The sequence below is a fragment of the Triturus cristatus genome, chromosome 6, assembly GCF_964204655.1.
Source record: "Triturus cristatus chromosome 6, aTriCri1.1, whole genome shotgun sequence".
Lineage (NCBI taxonomy): Eukaryota > Metazoa > Chordata > Amphibia > Caudata > Salamandridae > Triturus > Triturus cristatus.
Window position 1 is genome coordinate 1,921,715,899 of NC_140589.1, and position 14,517 is coordinate 1,921,730,415.

A 14,517-nucleotide genomic window follows, 5' to 3' on the forward strand; every position below is an offset into this window, starting at 1 on the left:
TTTGCCCGCAAGTGGGGATTTTTGTTGGTCAATCTTTGAGCTGCCAGTGGCCGATGTGTCCTGGGGTGAAGACGAGGCCATAACTTCTGTCCCTCGCGCCCCTGAATTTGCTGCCGCCTTCACTTTGTTTACAGGACATGGGACGCCGTCGCTTTTACTTGAGGAGAGTGACTTTATGTTTGTGAATTCTTTTAGGTCTACCAACAGTTTTCCCATCATCACTGGGAGCCTGCTCAATTTCTCGATTATTGGTGAACAATCGCATCCTTGTTGCAGGAGGTCTACGTCCACTTGGGCCCGTCTGATCAGGTTGTTTAAATTTGTAATTTTATCATCTATTTTGAGTACGTACACAGCCAGTGTGTTCAAAAGGCTGATTTGTATGTCAATTGCGTTGGCTGACCTTTGTAGGATGTCCAGAGCTGTGACCTCATTTGGGGACGGTGAAGGCCGAGGATGGCCTGGGGTTTCTTTGCCGTATGAAGACAGCATTTTTCCCATTCCTTTGATTCTAAAAAGGAGAGATCCCTCTCCACTGCACGGGCTTCCTCCACGTATAACAAAGGCGCAGCCCGCTCGAGTCATGGTGTGAGCGCGGGGCGGATTAACTTCCTCCGTCCCCCCAAGGTGGTGAGTACTCTTGTAGTGCAGATGGTATGAGAGCAGAAGTGTCCACTCCCCCCTCCGTCGTGTCAGTTGGACTTGCCTTTGTGCCAGGATTTGTTAGTAGATCTGTGTATTTGCACATTGGGTTTGAGCTGACGTAGGGGGGGACAGCGATAATGGCTGCAAGATCGCTCTTTGACTCTCTGTTAGGTTTTGTTGAGGGATCGATGTTTTTAGAGATAGGATTTGGTCTGACGGCAGGAGTGACTACAGAGTCGCTCCTGGACACTGGTTGAGTTGGGGTAGTCGTAGTTTCGGTGCTTTCCAGAGTCGTGACTGCGAAGTCCCCTAAGCTACTCAGCGTGGATATGTTAGGGTCTCCTCCCTCCTGTGGTAGTATAAACTTGTCAAATTTGCTGGTGTCTATCGCTTGATTAGTTTGAGATTTGCCTATCTTGTTGTTACCGCCTGAGCTACCCTTGCAAATGGTCACTGTGGGGCTCAGAGGAATGGGTAGTCCCTTGATATTCATATTGCTCGAAAAGACAGCTGACCCTACGTCTTTCAGAAAGGCACATTTTGTCGTTATTTTTGGTTGGTTGCTGAATGGGTTGTGGCCCACCAAGCCTGCTTCATTCAAATGCAAATGGAACGTGCTGACTGTTGTGCTGACTGTGGTGCTTCCAGGAGCACTTGGTGACAGGTTTAATATCCGATCTGTGTCCACGGTTGATGTCTCTAGCTTTTCTCTCCATTTCCTTTTCTTTTGTGGGGCTGTAGACCTCTGCTTGCCTGATCTCATCCTTTGCTTTGGCCGGAAAAAGAAAGAAAAAGCTAGGTGGTCTGTCTTGTCGTTCTAGATGTCCGTGTGAGCAGCGCGGAAATTACAGGTGGACCAAGCTTACAATGTAGCAAGGGAGCAGAAGAGCAGGAGGAATGGAAATCGCAGCTACTTGCCGTGCCAGACCCTCGCAGAGCCCTTAAGGGGGCCCCACTCTCTTTCTCTACGCTTTTCACTTCTTGTCACTTCTTGTCACTTTCACTTTTCACTTTTCATTTTCACGGGTCATCCCTAGCACTGCCACAAGTCTGCCACTAGGCTGCCGCTATTCTAAACTCAGATCATGAACAAACACTCAAGCAAGCAGCTGAGGCAGCTGAGACAGCTATGGCAGCACGGCTGGGGCGGTCAGTTGGGGGGCCGAAACCGAGTGTGGTGGAGCAAAGCGCACCCAAGCAGCCAAGCGGATTGAGCGGACTGAGCAAACGGACTTTGAACTGCACACGCACGCGAGCGAGTGAGCAGATTCTGTCCTAGCTCCTAGTTCAGCTCCTGCTGCACTCACCGCTCTCCAGATGATCCCCAAGTCGCGCCCTCTGGGTTTTTTGCGGGTTATTCGCAGTTGCTCCCGGTTGTTCCCAGCTCGACGCCAGGGATGTGAGGCCGGAATGGAGATGTGAAGATGCCGGTTCCGCTGGTGCAATCTCCGGCCACCACAGGAGACCACTGCGTCTCCGAGACCTGCAGCAAACTTGCAAGAGACGGGCCAGAGAAGAGACGCGCGCTGTCTCCCGTGGCAGGTCTCCCTGTAGTGCCAGCTACACCACTCCGGTTCACTCTGGTTCAATCTCCGGTGCAGTCTCCAGTGTGATCTCTGGCCGCCAACAAACTCCAAACACCAAACTCCTGATTCTGAGCGCCAAACTGTGGATTGACTCCACCTCCGGAACATGTACAGCAGCAATGTGATTGCTGTCAGTAGTGTGAAACAAGCAGAGCGCTGATCCGAGATCACAGCTTGCGACGGATCCCAAAGGAAACAGAACTTGTTAGCACGCCGGCTACAAGTGCATGAGAAAAAAAAGCACAACTTGCAGGGAATGGCCCTTGTCCTCCTAAAAGCATATGGTGATAGAAAAGTACAAAGATTGTCAAGCAATAATAACACACTTGACAAATGCAACAGTTGATTGCATGAATAATAATAAAATGCACAAGCAGATAATAATGGACGTCCGAGAAGAAATCAGAAAGATATATACACTGAATACATCAAATGATTACTTTGGATGTGCGCTCTGACTCACTCACACATCACAAATAAAACACCTCAAATGACCACAGGCACTGGAAACTGAATATGCACGCACAAACAGCCACTCATCACAATGGCACTAGTCAGAAACAAATCACCTCATCTGTAGTACACTTGACATCCTTGCCAACTCAAGCTGGAGGAGCCCGTTGACATCCAGGCAGGGACTCACGACCGGGACTCAAGTTCTGTTGTTTTGTGATGACATGTCTGCCCCAGAAATAAGCTCCTAAGCTGCCTGCCAAGACCATCCGCCTTTATAGTCTCAAAAACACTAGAAGGTTCAAGAGTCTTTCCTTCCACGCCAAGGAAACTTACTGGAATTGGTCACCTTCCATGCAAGCATTCCAGGGCCAAAGGAGTTCCCACGTTCCCTCTGCATTTTCACGTGTTCCAGCCTTTATCTTAACAAAGCTTACAAAAGCCTTCAAGGGTACATTCAACACTCTCTCCTCCAAAAACAAAACAAAACAACTTTGAACGTGATTAACCCACACATCTTGAGCACTCTGTAGGCCTGTGCGCGCAGAAAGCTCTAGCAAGACCAAGTCAGAATTTAGGATGACATGAGGTCATGTCAAAGCCAATGTCAAAGCCAATAGTAAGAACTTCATAATACTTCTCAATGTACAACATAGAACAGAGATAAGAAGATCAGGGCACTCGAAAAACTGCACCATTTGGCAAGCTTATGTATTTACTCTTTAAACCCTCGTTTTTAGTTGTAGACGATGGGGGGTTATTAGTGGTCTCACTTCTTACAGTGTTAAAGAGATCACCTTTCAGTTCCTCTCTATTGTCTTCAAAATTCATGATATTAAGATAGTGACTGTAAACTTGACTGTGCTAGACGGCCCAAATTTGTACGATATAGAACAGAGATAAGAAGATCAGGGCACTCGAAAAACTGCACCAATCGAAATAATACAGTGTTGTAAATGAGCAAAGATATGGTGCAAGGAGCCAGGGACGTGACCTTCATACGCCCCTAATATTTGGTGTCACCCAAAAAAAATGCACAAGACAAAAGTGGCTCAGCACACAACTTAAATACGGATATAATGGACAAAATTATTCGTCACAATCAATAAACAAACAGATGTGTAGTGTATCCCCAAAGATTCACGATAAACTTCGAAGTCTTGAAGATGAATTTTTCTTTATTTGATAGTTCAGATTTTTCATTTAAAAATACAGCATACAGTTCATAGCCAGTTCATAGCTGACGCGTTTCGTCCCTACGGGACTTCTTCAAGGCTATAAAGATACATATATAAGACATACATTATTATATACAATTAAAATTTGCATAATAAAAGAGAGAGAAGAAAAGACGAAAAAGATGCTATTATCACTTCAAGACCTGAAGTATTATCTTAATACATTTCTTATATCCAATATGACCTGTGAATCTATGCAGACTGGGGGATACATTCAAAATCGGGAACGAAAATACAAAACATTTTCAGACAATTTTTGAAGCAATATTATTGAGCAATTTTTTGAAGCAATTTTTGAGGTTCTAACAGGATAACCCTAATCTTTTTTAACACAATAAACAAAGTGTATTTATGTCCATTATTGACCTACTAACTCTTATATATATATATATATATATATATATATATATATTTCAATTTTGTTAGAATTAATCAATCAATGTTGTAAACAGATTATATACCAAAGTTCTATAGGTAAAGTGTGCCACAATTAACACTGTGCGGTAGTATCCAACAGAAGAGTAAGTCTATTATTGTTCAATTTTTTACATACCTCGCGAACAATAATTTTAAAAAAATCCACACGAGTTAAAGTTTTCCCATTTTCTCTTTTCCGTAATTATGTAGTCAGATGTCTAAAATCTATGAAGGACAAAGATTTGCATCAATTTATTTATCAAAAATGCATAATGTGCAGAATAATATTATCTCGTCTAAAAAGACAAATAATAGTTGTGCTTATATCAAGGTCCAAGCAGCTAAATCCTATTCTAACAATATCAGTTAGACTCCTAAGCATGATAGATTTGTAATTTAATCAGTCAACACCATTTACTCAGAACGTAGACTTTGGACATATGTGGTACAAGAAACATATCTCAATATTGACAAAAACCCAGTATTTGTATGATGTGGAAGTACAGAAAACAAGGTACGATGGCCTTGATCCTACAGAAAAAAGGAGTCCGTATTAGAAATAGTTAAATTACTATTTTTTAAAAGATTTTGTTGTTATGTTTAGTATGTTAATATTGCTACTCAATACGGTAATAAATTTATGCTGAACACTATAACATATCGGATGTGTCAATGTAAAAGAAATTAATTGAGGCTTACATTCAAAAAGCCATGTTCAAATTGAAAAGAACAATACTGAGCAAATGGTCATATTCATATTCGAAAAGATAAAATGCAGGCGAATTTGTCTGTTTTCTTAAGCAATGTACTCTACTATACGAACTTTATTAGAGTCATCGACGAGTTCAAGTGTATTTATTTTTTGGACAAACACTATTGTGTTCATAACGGATATTTAGTGCGTTATCCTACTCTGTATCCACAAGGTAAATATAGCGCTGTTAATAAAATGCACATGTAAAAGGCAAATATGGCCATCACAAAGTTTAACATGTCCAATGTGTACCCTACTGGTGCTCTCAAATTAGTCAGCTTGAGTAAAAGAAACCCCCACTGTTAGTGGAGACACTCCTTATCTAACCTTATATCAAGAGGAATGGCTAGTCAAGCATCAATGGTCTTAGTGGAATGTGAAATAGCCATTAGGGATTCTAACCCGCGCTCGTGCATAAAAACCGGCGCCGTATATACAAGTTTACTATGTGACATCCAATAGCTAGATAATCACAGGGAGCGGCAGTGTCATAATTGCCAATTTGTAAAAGGGCGAAAATGAAAACGAAAAACCATAAGGTTTTAAGACTTACGTGTGATATGGTCAAAACCACAGGGTCCGTGCTCCGTGTATGCAAAAAGGTCGAGAATGACCGACACAACACAATGCACATTTGTGTACCACTGCCTATAGCATCACATACTTCATCTCTCAATGTACAACACAATGCACATTTGACCACCACTGCTCATGACACTGCACTTCGAGACCAAAAAGTACATTCCACACCTCTTTCTCTCTCATGCTTTCAAATGCACATCCCACACGTTCTGTTCTTGGCAAGGCTGTTCTACACTGTGACAGCTCCCACTTTAAGACTATGAGATTACACAAAAGAAATCTTCAAGAAAAATAAGGCATATCAGGATGTACATTCATGCTAGGGTAAAAGGAAACACCAAAGTCAATTAAAATGATGGTAGTCAAAGGTCATCACGTGGTATCAAACCACAAGAGTGCCTCTAGCACCACAAAGGTACTCACAAGAGGGCTGATATGACATGTGCGATTGTTTCACAGAGAGTGAGGCTCTGTAAATACAGGCTAGGCCACTCCGGGCAACTTGGACAGTCTAATCTGATGATGCCATACCAGAGGGGACGAAAATGTCAAAGGAGAGAGCTGAGGAATTGTTTAAGCAGGATTCCCTGAGCATGCTGATGACAAGGTCCTGTTCGAGAATAAGAGCTGTATCAGCCTCGTGTTTCACTGCTGAGCGGCAGTTTAGCAATGCAAATTTCAGGGGTGTATTAGAGGTAGTAGTATTAGACGTGTTAGAGATGGGAAGTAAGTGAGGTTCGATTTAATAATAGATCTAATATTGGGGTGATATAGTCTGGAGGAGTGAGGGATGATAGTCTCGATGTTAGTGGTAGGTCGGGGGAGCTCTGCAGGGGAAGGGTCATAGGAGTCAAGAAGGTCAAGTATATTGTCGTTTGATAGCTGTCTAACTAGCCTGTTGGGTCAGAAGGAGTGGTTATGGAAGGGTGTGGTCCTATAGGGAGGCTGAGTGCTCCCAGTCTGGCCAGGGATACAGTCAACGTAGTGGTTGATGAAAGTGGAGGTGTTAGATAGGCGGTGTGTTAAGGTTGGGGGCCACTTGTGTTCGACATTGGGGGTGATACAAAGTAGTTTGAGAATGTCTGCTCGGATGATGTGCAATTTTGGAATTCATAGTGTCAAGCATTAAGTCATAGGGCCGGTTACTGAGAGCTTCCAGGTTGGGGGAAGTGTAGGAGTGGGGGGGAGACTCCGAGTTATTAGGAAGACTAAAATTGGTGAGGTTTACCATCAGAGCCTTGATATTGGTTGGGCAAAAAGTGGAAGTGGGTGGCTGGAACTTATTGATGGGAGTATGGATGCGGCAGGCTCTGAGGAAGTGGGGAGAAGTGATGCCATACTGGTGTAGATGCAGGAGGGAGTTGGAATTGTCAGTGGTGATGTCGTACTGGTGTAAATGAAGGGGGAGGTGGAGTTGTCGGTAGTGGGGGGGTGCAATGTGTACCCGTGGTGTCCATTGACAGATGGGTGACCACCCAGTGAGAGTGGTGGGAGTCGAGGGGATAGTGAACTAGTCGAGTAGAAGGGGAGAAGGGATTATCTAAGGTGGGGGAGTCGGAGGGGGTAGGCGAGGCAAAAGTTAGCGGAGTGGCTGTGTCGAGTTTGTGTTTGAGGTAGGAGAAGAGACTGCTGAAGAATTCCAGGTTATGATCTGAAGATTGAATGAGTATGCGGCCATTGTTATAGATGGCGATTGTGGCGTTGCTGTGGTACAGTGTGGAGGGTATGATAGTAAGTTTATGGCCATGATAGATTTTATTGGTTGTGGTAGTGTTGAGTGAGGAAGAAAGAGCATTTCTCCATTTGGCACACCAGTTGGTTGAGAAGATGATAATAGGAAGCATTCCCTGGATAAGAAGGGAGGCATCTTGTCGCTCTGGATTTAATATTTTAGTGTGTCTTAGGGGAGAGAGTCTCACTCACTGAACAATGAGCCTTCTCAAGGTGCCTCGCTTACTCCTGGAGTCCACACTCCTTGATAGAAGGGGATCACAGAAGGATTGTATGACCTTTCTCTGCCTTTTACATCTTTTCATTGAAAGTATAATCTAGAATTTCTTCAGCGTACTTGTCTATATGAACAATTAAATGTCTCATTAAATGGCAATAGATTTTTGTGACTGACTCTGCATTTAAGCTTATTCAGTGTTTCTTTTTCTTAATCTAACAGGTGAAATAAATGCAACAATAAATGAAAAAGGTAAAGCTATCATACATCACTCGCGTAGGAAGTGATGTAAAAACAGAATTCCTCAAAATCTCTTTCCTTGAAGGATGAATACATCGCCAAACTCTCTTACAGCAGGAAGTCCAAACTGCACTATGAGGTCTGTACTTGGCTCTAAGGCATCAACAGATACACATTGAAAACATAACACTCTGGCATACTGGAGCAAGCTGGATGAGGTGCTCATTACGAAGGAAGAGATAACCTGGTGTCAGAAAGAACACACAGGAGAGAAAGCGTATGAATATCTAGAATGTGACAACACCTTTATTGGGCAGAGAAAGAGCAAGTGCGACATCAGAAACTCCATACTAGAGAAAAATCATATTGATGGACTGAATGTGGAAAAGTGTTCTCTGCAATGAAAGATCTAATGCAGCATCAGAGTGTCCACGTAAAGAAGAAACCATATAAATGTACCGAATGTAATAAAGAGTTCGGATCGAAGAGAACGCTAAAGCAGCATCAAATGATCCACACTGGGGAGAAACCGCATCAATGTACAGAATGTGACAAAGCATTTATAAGAAGTGGAGAGCTAAGGAAACATCAGAAGGTCCACACTGGGGAGAAACCATATCAATGTACTGAATGTGACAAGGCATTTAAAACAAAGGGAGAGCTAAAGCAACACCAGAAAACCCACACTCGAGAGAGATCATATCAATGTACAGAATGTGACAAAGCATTTATAACAAATGGAGTGCTAAAGCGACATCAGAAAATCCACACTGGGGAGAAACCATATAAATGTACAGAATGTGATAAGGCATTTATAAGACTTGAAGAGCTAAGGCGACACCATATAATCCACACTGGAGAGAGATCATATCAGTGTACAGAATGTGACAAATCATTTATAACAAATGGAAAGCTAATGCAACATCAGAAAATCCACAGTGGGGAGAAACCATATAAATGTACAGAATGTAATAAAGTGTTCGGAAGGAAGGAGAACCTAAAACTGCATCAACAAATCCACACTGGTGAGAAACCGTATGAATGTACAGAATGTGACAAAGCATTTATAACCAATGGAGAGCTGAAGCGACATCAGAAAGTCCACACTGGGGAGAAACCTTATGAATGCACGGAATGCAGCAAAGCATTTAAAACGAATGCAGAGCTGAAGCGACACAAAAAATTCCACACTGGAGAGAGACCATTCAACTGCAATAAATGTGAGAAGACATTTATTATAAAGTCACGTCTAACACAACATCTGAAAGTTCACACCGGGGTTAAACCCTATGAATGTACAGAATGCAACAAGGCATATTTTACCAATCGAGATCTAACTCAACATCAGAGAGTTCACACTGGGGAGAAACCCTATAAATGTACTGAATGCGACAAGGCATATATTACCCATGGACAGCTAACGGGACACTGGAAAGTCCACACTGGGGAGAAACCATATGAATGCACTGAATGTGAAAAGAAATTTATTACAAAGCAAAAATTACTACACCACCTGATAGTTCACACAAGAGCGAAGCTATATCAATGTACTGAATGTGACAAAGCATTTATAAGGAATGGAAAGCTGAAGCAACATCAGAAAGTCCACACTGAAGAGAGACCATATCTATGTAAAGAATGTGACCAATCATATAAAACAAATGAACAGCTGAAGCGACATCATAAAGTCCACACTGGAGAGAGACCATATCAATGTACAGAATGTGACCAATCATATAAAACAAATGAACAGCTGAAGCGACATCATAAAGTCCACACTGGAGAGAGACCATATCAATGTACAGAATGTAAGAAAGCATTTTTAACAAAAGTAGAGCTGAAGCGACACCAGAAAGTCCACACTGGGGAGAGACCATTTCAATGTACAGAAGGTGACCAGGCATTTGTAACAAATGAAGAGCTGAAGCGATATCAAAAAGTCCACACTGGGGAGAGACCATATCAATGTACAGAATGTGACCAAGCATTTATAACAAATGGAGAGCTGAAGCAACATCAAACAGTTCACACTGGAGAGATACCATATCAGTGAACAGAATGTGACCGAGCATTTAAAAGAAATGGAGCGCAGAAGGAACATCAAACAGTCCACACTGGACAGAGGTCATCCAGCTGCATTGAAAGTGAGAAGTCATTTATTAGAAAGTCAAATTTAACACAACATCAAAAAGTCCACACAGGAGAGAAACCCTATGAATGTACTGAATGTTGCAAAACATTTATTCCAAAGCAAAATTTAACACACCATCTGAACGTTCACACTGAGGAGAGCCCATTAAACTGCACTGATTGTGAAAAGGCATTTACTTGAAAGTCTCAGCTGATTTTACATCAGAAAGTCCACAGAGGGGAGAAATCCTATGAATGTACTGAATGTGACAAGGCATTTATTACCAGGCAAAGGTTAATACTACATCAGAAAGTCCACACTGGGGAGAAACCATATAGCTGTACTGAATGTGACAAAGCATTTATAAGAAATGGAGCACTAACAGAACATCAGAAAATCCACACTGGGGAGAGGCCATATGGTTGTACTGAATGTCACAAAGCATTTATTCAAAAGAAAAGTTTAAAAAAGCATCAGAAAGTCCACTCTGGGGAGAAATCATAAGTATGTACAAAACGTGACAAGGGTTACTGGCAAGACACGGATTAAGAGCGTGTTGAAGGTGGAATCAATCGGCCATTGCCCGGTTGTATTACGGACCCCTTTTCCTACATTACAATTCGGCAGAGATCGGGGGCATTGTGGGAGCAGGTCGCGTCACCCTGGGGTGGTGGGGCGCCCCGAGGGTGGGAATTGATGTTGGCGCAGGGTCCCGGGAATTTTGTTCCGCGGGTTGTTCGGCCTGCCGGTTGGCCCATATCGGTGGAAGATGTAGTTGTATGCTTTGTTTGCTGGCGAGGTCAGGGTGTGGATACTGTTATTTGGTTTGCGTGCCGGATCCGGGGTGGGCATTGTGTGTGCCGTGGACTGGTCCCCGTGTTTGCAGTCCTGATGGGACCCGGTGTTTGGGGGTGGGTCGGGGCGCCGTCGACGGGCGGGGTGGGGGACAGCTCTGACTGGGTTATTGTATTGTTTGCGGGGCTGTCCTTGTTTGGTTTTTTCCAGTGGCCTTTTGCACCTTTATCGAGGGTTGTTTTTGTTTGTTTGTGTCTGTGTGGTTGTGGTTTCGCTGGGGTCGCTTTGCGCTGTGGGTGTGGGAGGGGGAGAGGAGTGTTGTATATGTGATATGTTTTTGTGTGTGTTTTGAGGGAAGTTTTTTTGCTGGATGGGGGACCTCGGCTGGGGCTTTGTGGGGTGATGGTTGTGTGTGGGCTTGCTGCGTGGGTTGCTGACTTTGTGTTGGTTTGGTGGGGGATTGGCTCAGAGACAACTATTGATGTTGTATATGATAGATAACTATTTTCAAATGAGTTCCTTGTGAACATTGTTTTGTAGTACATTGTACTTACCCGGTTCGCAGGGACATAAGGGTTGCTCTTGTGACTTTAAATAATGTTCATGGGGTTACGGCGGTCTGTGAACTGCTTCTAAGAAGTGTCTGTCAGAGGAAGAGAGGGAATTTGGCACCTCTGGATTGAGAAGACAACAACCTTCTAGAACTCTCTACCTATGCTTTTAAACTCTTGCACATCAGAGAGATTTTACGATAGGAGTTCAGAAGAGAAAGCAAAGACTCACAGTGTGGATGAACACCTGCTTGGAGTGGGCTCTGGGCTTATATTTTCAGGAGCTGTGTCCACAAGGCCAGAGGTTCTAGCCTCCTTATTCTCCTTGGGGCAGCAGAGAGTGGACGGCCATGGAAGACTCAAGGAGAGGATTTCCTTGGACTTCGGTAGATCAAATGTTTCAAAAAAAGAGCAAAGGTGGATGAACATTTTTTGTGTTAACTTTTGTGCATATTGTTGAATAGTGCAAAATGTATTAATGAAACAAAATCTGACCTAACTAAACTACACAGTGGTGATATATGTATGTGAATTTGTGCCTGGTATTTAGTTTTGTGAGCAATAAAATACCATTCCTTTTTATAAGACAAAAAAAAAAAAAAAAACGTGACAAGGCATTTATTACAAGACGACGTTTAAAACTCCATCAAAAATTTCACACAGGAGAGAAACCATATGAATGTACAGAATGTGACAAGGGATTTGGTACAAAGCAAAATTGTATGCAACATCAGAAATTTCACACGGTGGAGAAAACATATCACTGTATTGAATGTCACAAAGCATTGATAACGGATGGAAAACTGAAGCGACATCAGAAAATCCACATGGGGAGAAATCCTATGTATGTGCAGAATGCAATAAAGTCTTACGCAGGAAGAATAACCTAATCCAGGATCAACAAGTCTTCACTGGTGCAAAACCATATACATGTACAGAATGCACCAAGGGATTTATTGCAAAACTGAATTTAATAAAACACCAGAATATTCCCACAGGAGAAAAACTATATAAATCTATTGAACGTTACAATGCATGCATAAGAAATAGAGAGCTAATGCAACACCAAAAGTCCACACTGAAGATTGCACTGAATGTGGCATGGCATTTATTATCAAGGCAGAGTTAAAAGAGCATCTGGAAGTCCCAATTGAGCAAAATCTATTTGAGTGTACAGACTGTGACAAAGAGTGTAGAGTGAAGTAACCGCATGAATGTACAAGCCATTTATTAGAAGGGCACAGCCAATGCACCTTCAGAAAGTCCACATGGCAGAAACCATATCAGAGCACTTACTGTGACAAGGCATTTTAAAAAAAAGCAACTTAACACGACATCAGCAAGATCACACGGGATAGAAATTATATGACTGCACCGAATTCAAAAAAGCAGTTATTAAAAAGGCACAGCTAATGTACCATCAAAGTCTACACAGGGAAGAAAGTTGAGACACAAATAACGGCTATCTGATAGAGACATCTAGCTGCATATTCCTTAACCTATAATATCCCCAGGTGTCAGACTGGATCCGGAAAACTTTTTCCCCAGCAGTACCTCTGCACGGCGTGCTGACGTCAGTTTTGTTCTTTTACGCGTCCCAACGCGGATCCGGAGTTTAGCGGTTACTCTGGCCTGTTTTTTGTTCAGGCCTTCAGAACGCCTGGATGTCAGCAACGGATCCACACAAGATCTGTATGTGGTGCTTAGGCGAGCACCACGACTCCGCCAAGTGTGACGCCTGCCGGCAGCTGAAGCCAAAGTCCCTGCAGGAACGTCGGATGAAACTGTTGTCTGCCCGGGTGTCTCAGTCAGATTCCTCGTGGCGCCGGCTTCCATCTCTGGCGGAAGGATCCAAACGGCGCAGTTCTTCCTCCCACGCTGAGTTCTCTACTCGAGGCAGATTCCAGAATCGATCCCGTGGATGTTGTTCGCCTGCCTCAGGTAAGCGCCAGAAGAAGTCACGGAGGTCGTTGACCTCGCACAAGCGTGACATCGAGGGCCGCCGCTCCCGGTGTTCACCGAAGATGAGCCCTCAGGAGTCGACCCCTGCCTATTCACCATGTCCTAGTGCTGTGACGTCTCGGTCCCAGATGGAGGCCTATTCCAGGGTTTTGCAGGCCTTCTTTCGGTCACCTCCTCTCCCTGGTGTGCCTTCGGGCCCCACTGTGGGAGTAGGGATTCAGGTCGGGGGTTCGCCGGTGGGTTCCCCCTCGGCGCCGATCAAATGCCTGGACTCCGATTCAGGGGTCGCTGCGATGTTGGGACACGGCCCGGCTGGGCGTCCCGCTCTGACGTCCAGCCCTCCTGCCGCGTCTTCGCACAGTCCTGCGGGACTCCCTGTGTCATCGCTGGATGTGACTGCAGCACGGAGTTCGACTCCAGTTCAACTTCGTTCCTCCCCGCAGGATCCTGTCTCTGCAGAAGTCGAGTCGACGCCGGTCCGAAGCCAGGGAGTCGACTCTTCTACAGAGGTTGTCGGTGCCGATCCGACGTCGGGCGACGCTGGTTCTGTCGCCGGCTGTTCCTCTGCTGGAGGACGTGACCCCAGTGGGTTCACCGCCCACAAGGTTTTATCCCTGTTCCACGGAGCAGGGGCCCATGGGGCACTGGCCGGCAAATTTTTCTGCAGGGCCTTTGTCGTTGTCTGGACGGCTTAGTCTGCAACCGTCCCCAACGGATGACTTGCTGTCTCCCCCTCGGATGGCCACAGAGGCTAGTGTAGGCTTTGCACGGGCAGTTCACAGGGCTGCACATATCTTAGGAATGCAGCCGCCCTCTGTCTCCCTGCCTTCGGATCCTTTGTTTCTGGGTTCAAGTTTCCCCTGACAGACTGTATGATGGTTCAGCCACGTTTTTCCTTCCTTTGCGACAGCTGGGTCAGCTGTTTATTTGGTTCTGTTTGGCCTCTGCATATGAGCTTGCCTCATGAGGTGACCCTTGTTCTTGTCCAGACGGACTGTGTGGCTTTTTGACGTCTGTTAGAAGGCGACCTCAGAGGGGCCCGGAGGGGGCCCTAACTGCCCTGAGACCCACCCTCGAGGTATCGTAGCCGGGCACTGGCGGGAGATTCCTCCGGGAGGAACCTCGTACCTAGGATCGCACACTCGGCACCACACGACAGAGGGACACCACACGAGGAGTTCTTACGAGCAAATCTTTATCAAGTTAGAGTAGTAG

At 44.5% G+C, this 14,517-nt stretch overlaps 1 protein-coding gene across 3 annotated transcripts in view; it reads left to right on the forward strand.

Moving 5' to 3' along the window:
- The window catches only part of LOC146822476 (uncharacterized), a 117,792-nt gene extending 107,338 nt beyond the window's left edge, over positions 1–10,454 (forward strand). For all 3 annotated transcript variants that reach the window (XM_085613592.1, XM_085613594.1, XM_085613593.1), the window contains one exon: positions 7,846–10,454. In XM_085613592.1, coding sequence (XP_085469718.1) covers positions 8,264–9,916 — 1,653 coding nt within the window. In that variant the 5' untranslated portion in view covers positions 7,846–8,263 and the 3' untranslated portion in view covers positions 9,917–10,454. The remainder of the gene's footprint in view (positions 1–7,845) is intronic.
- The last annotated feature ends 4,063 nt before the right edge of the window (positions 10,455–14,517 follow it).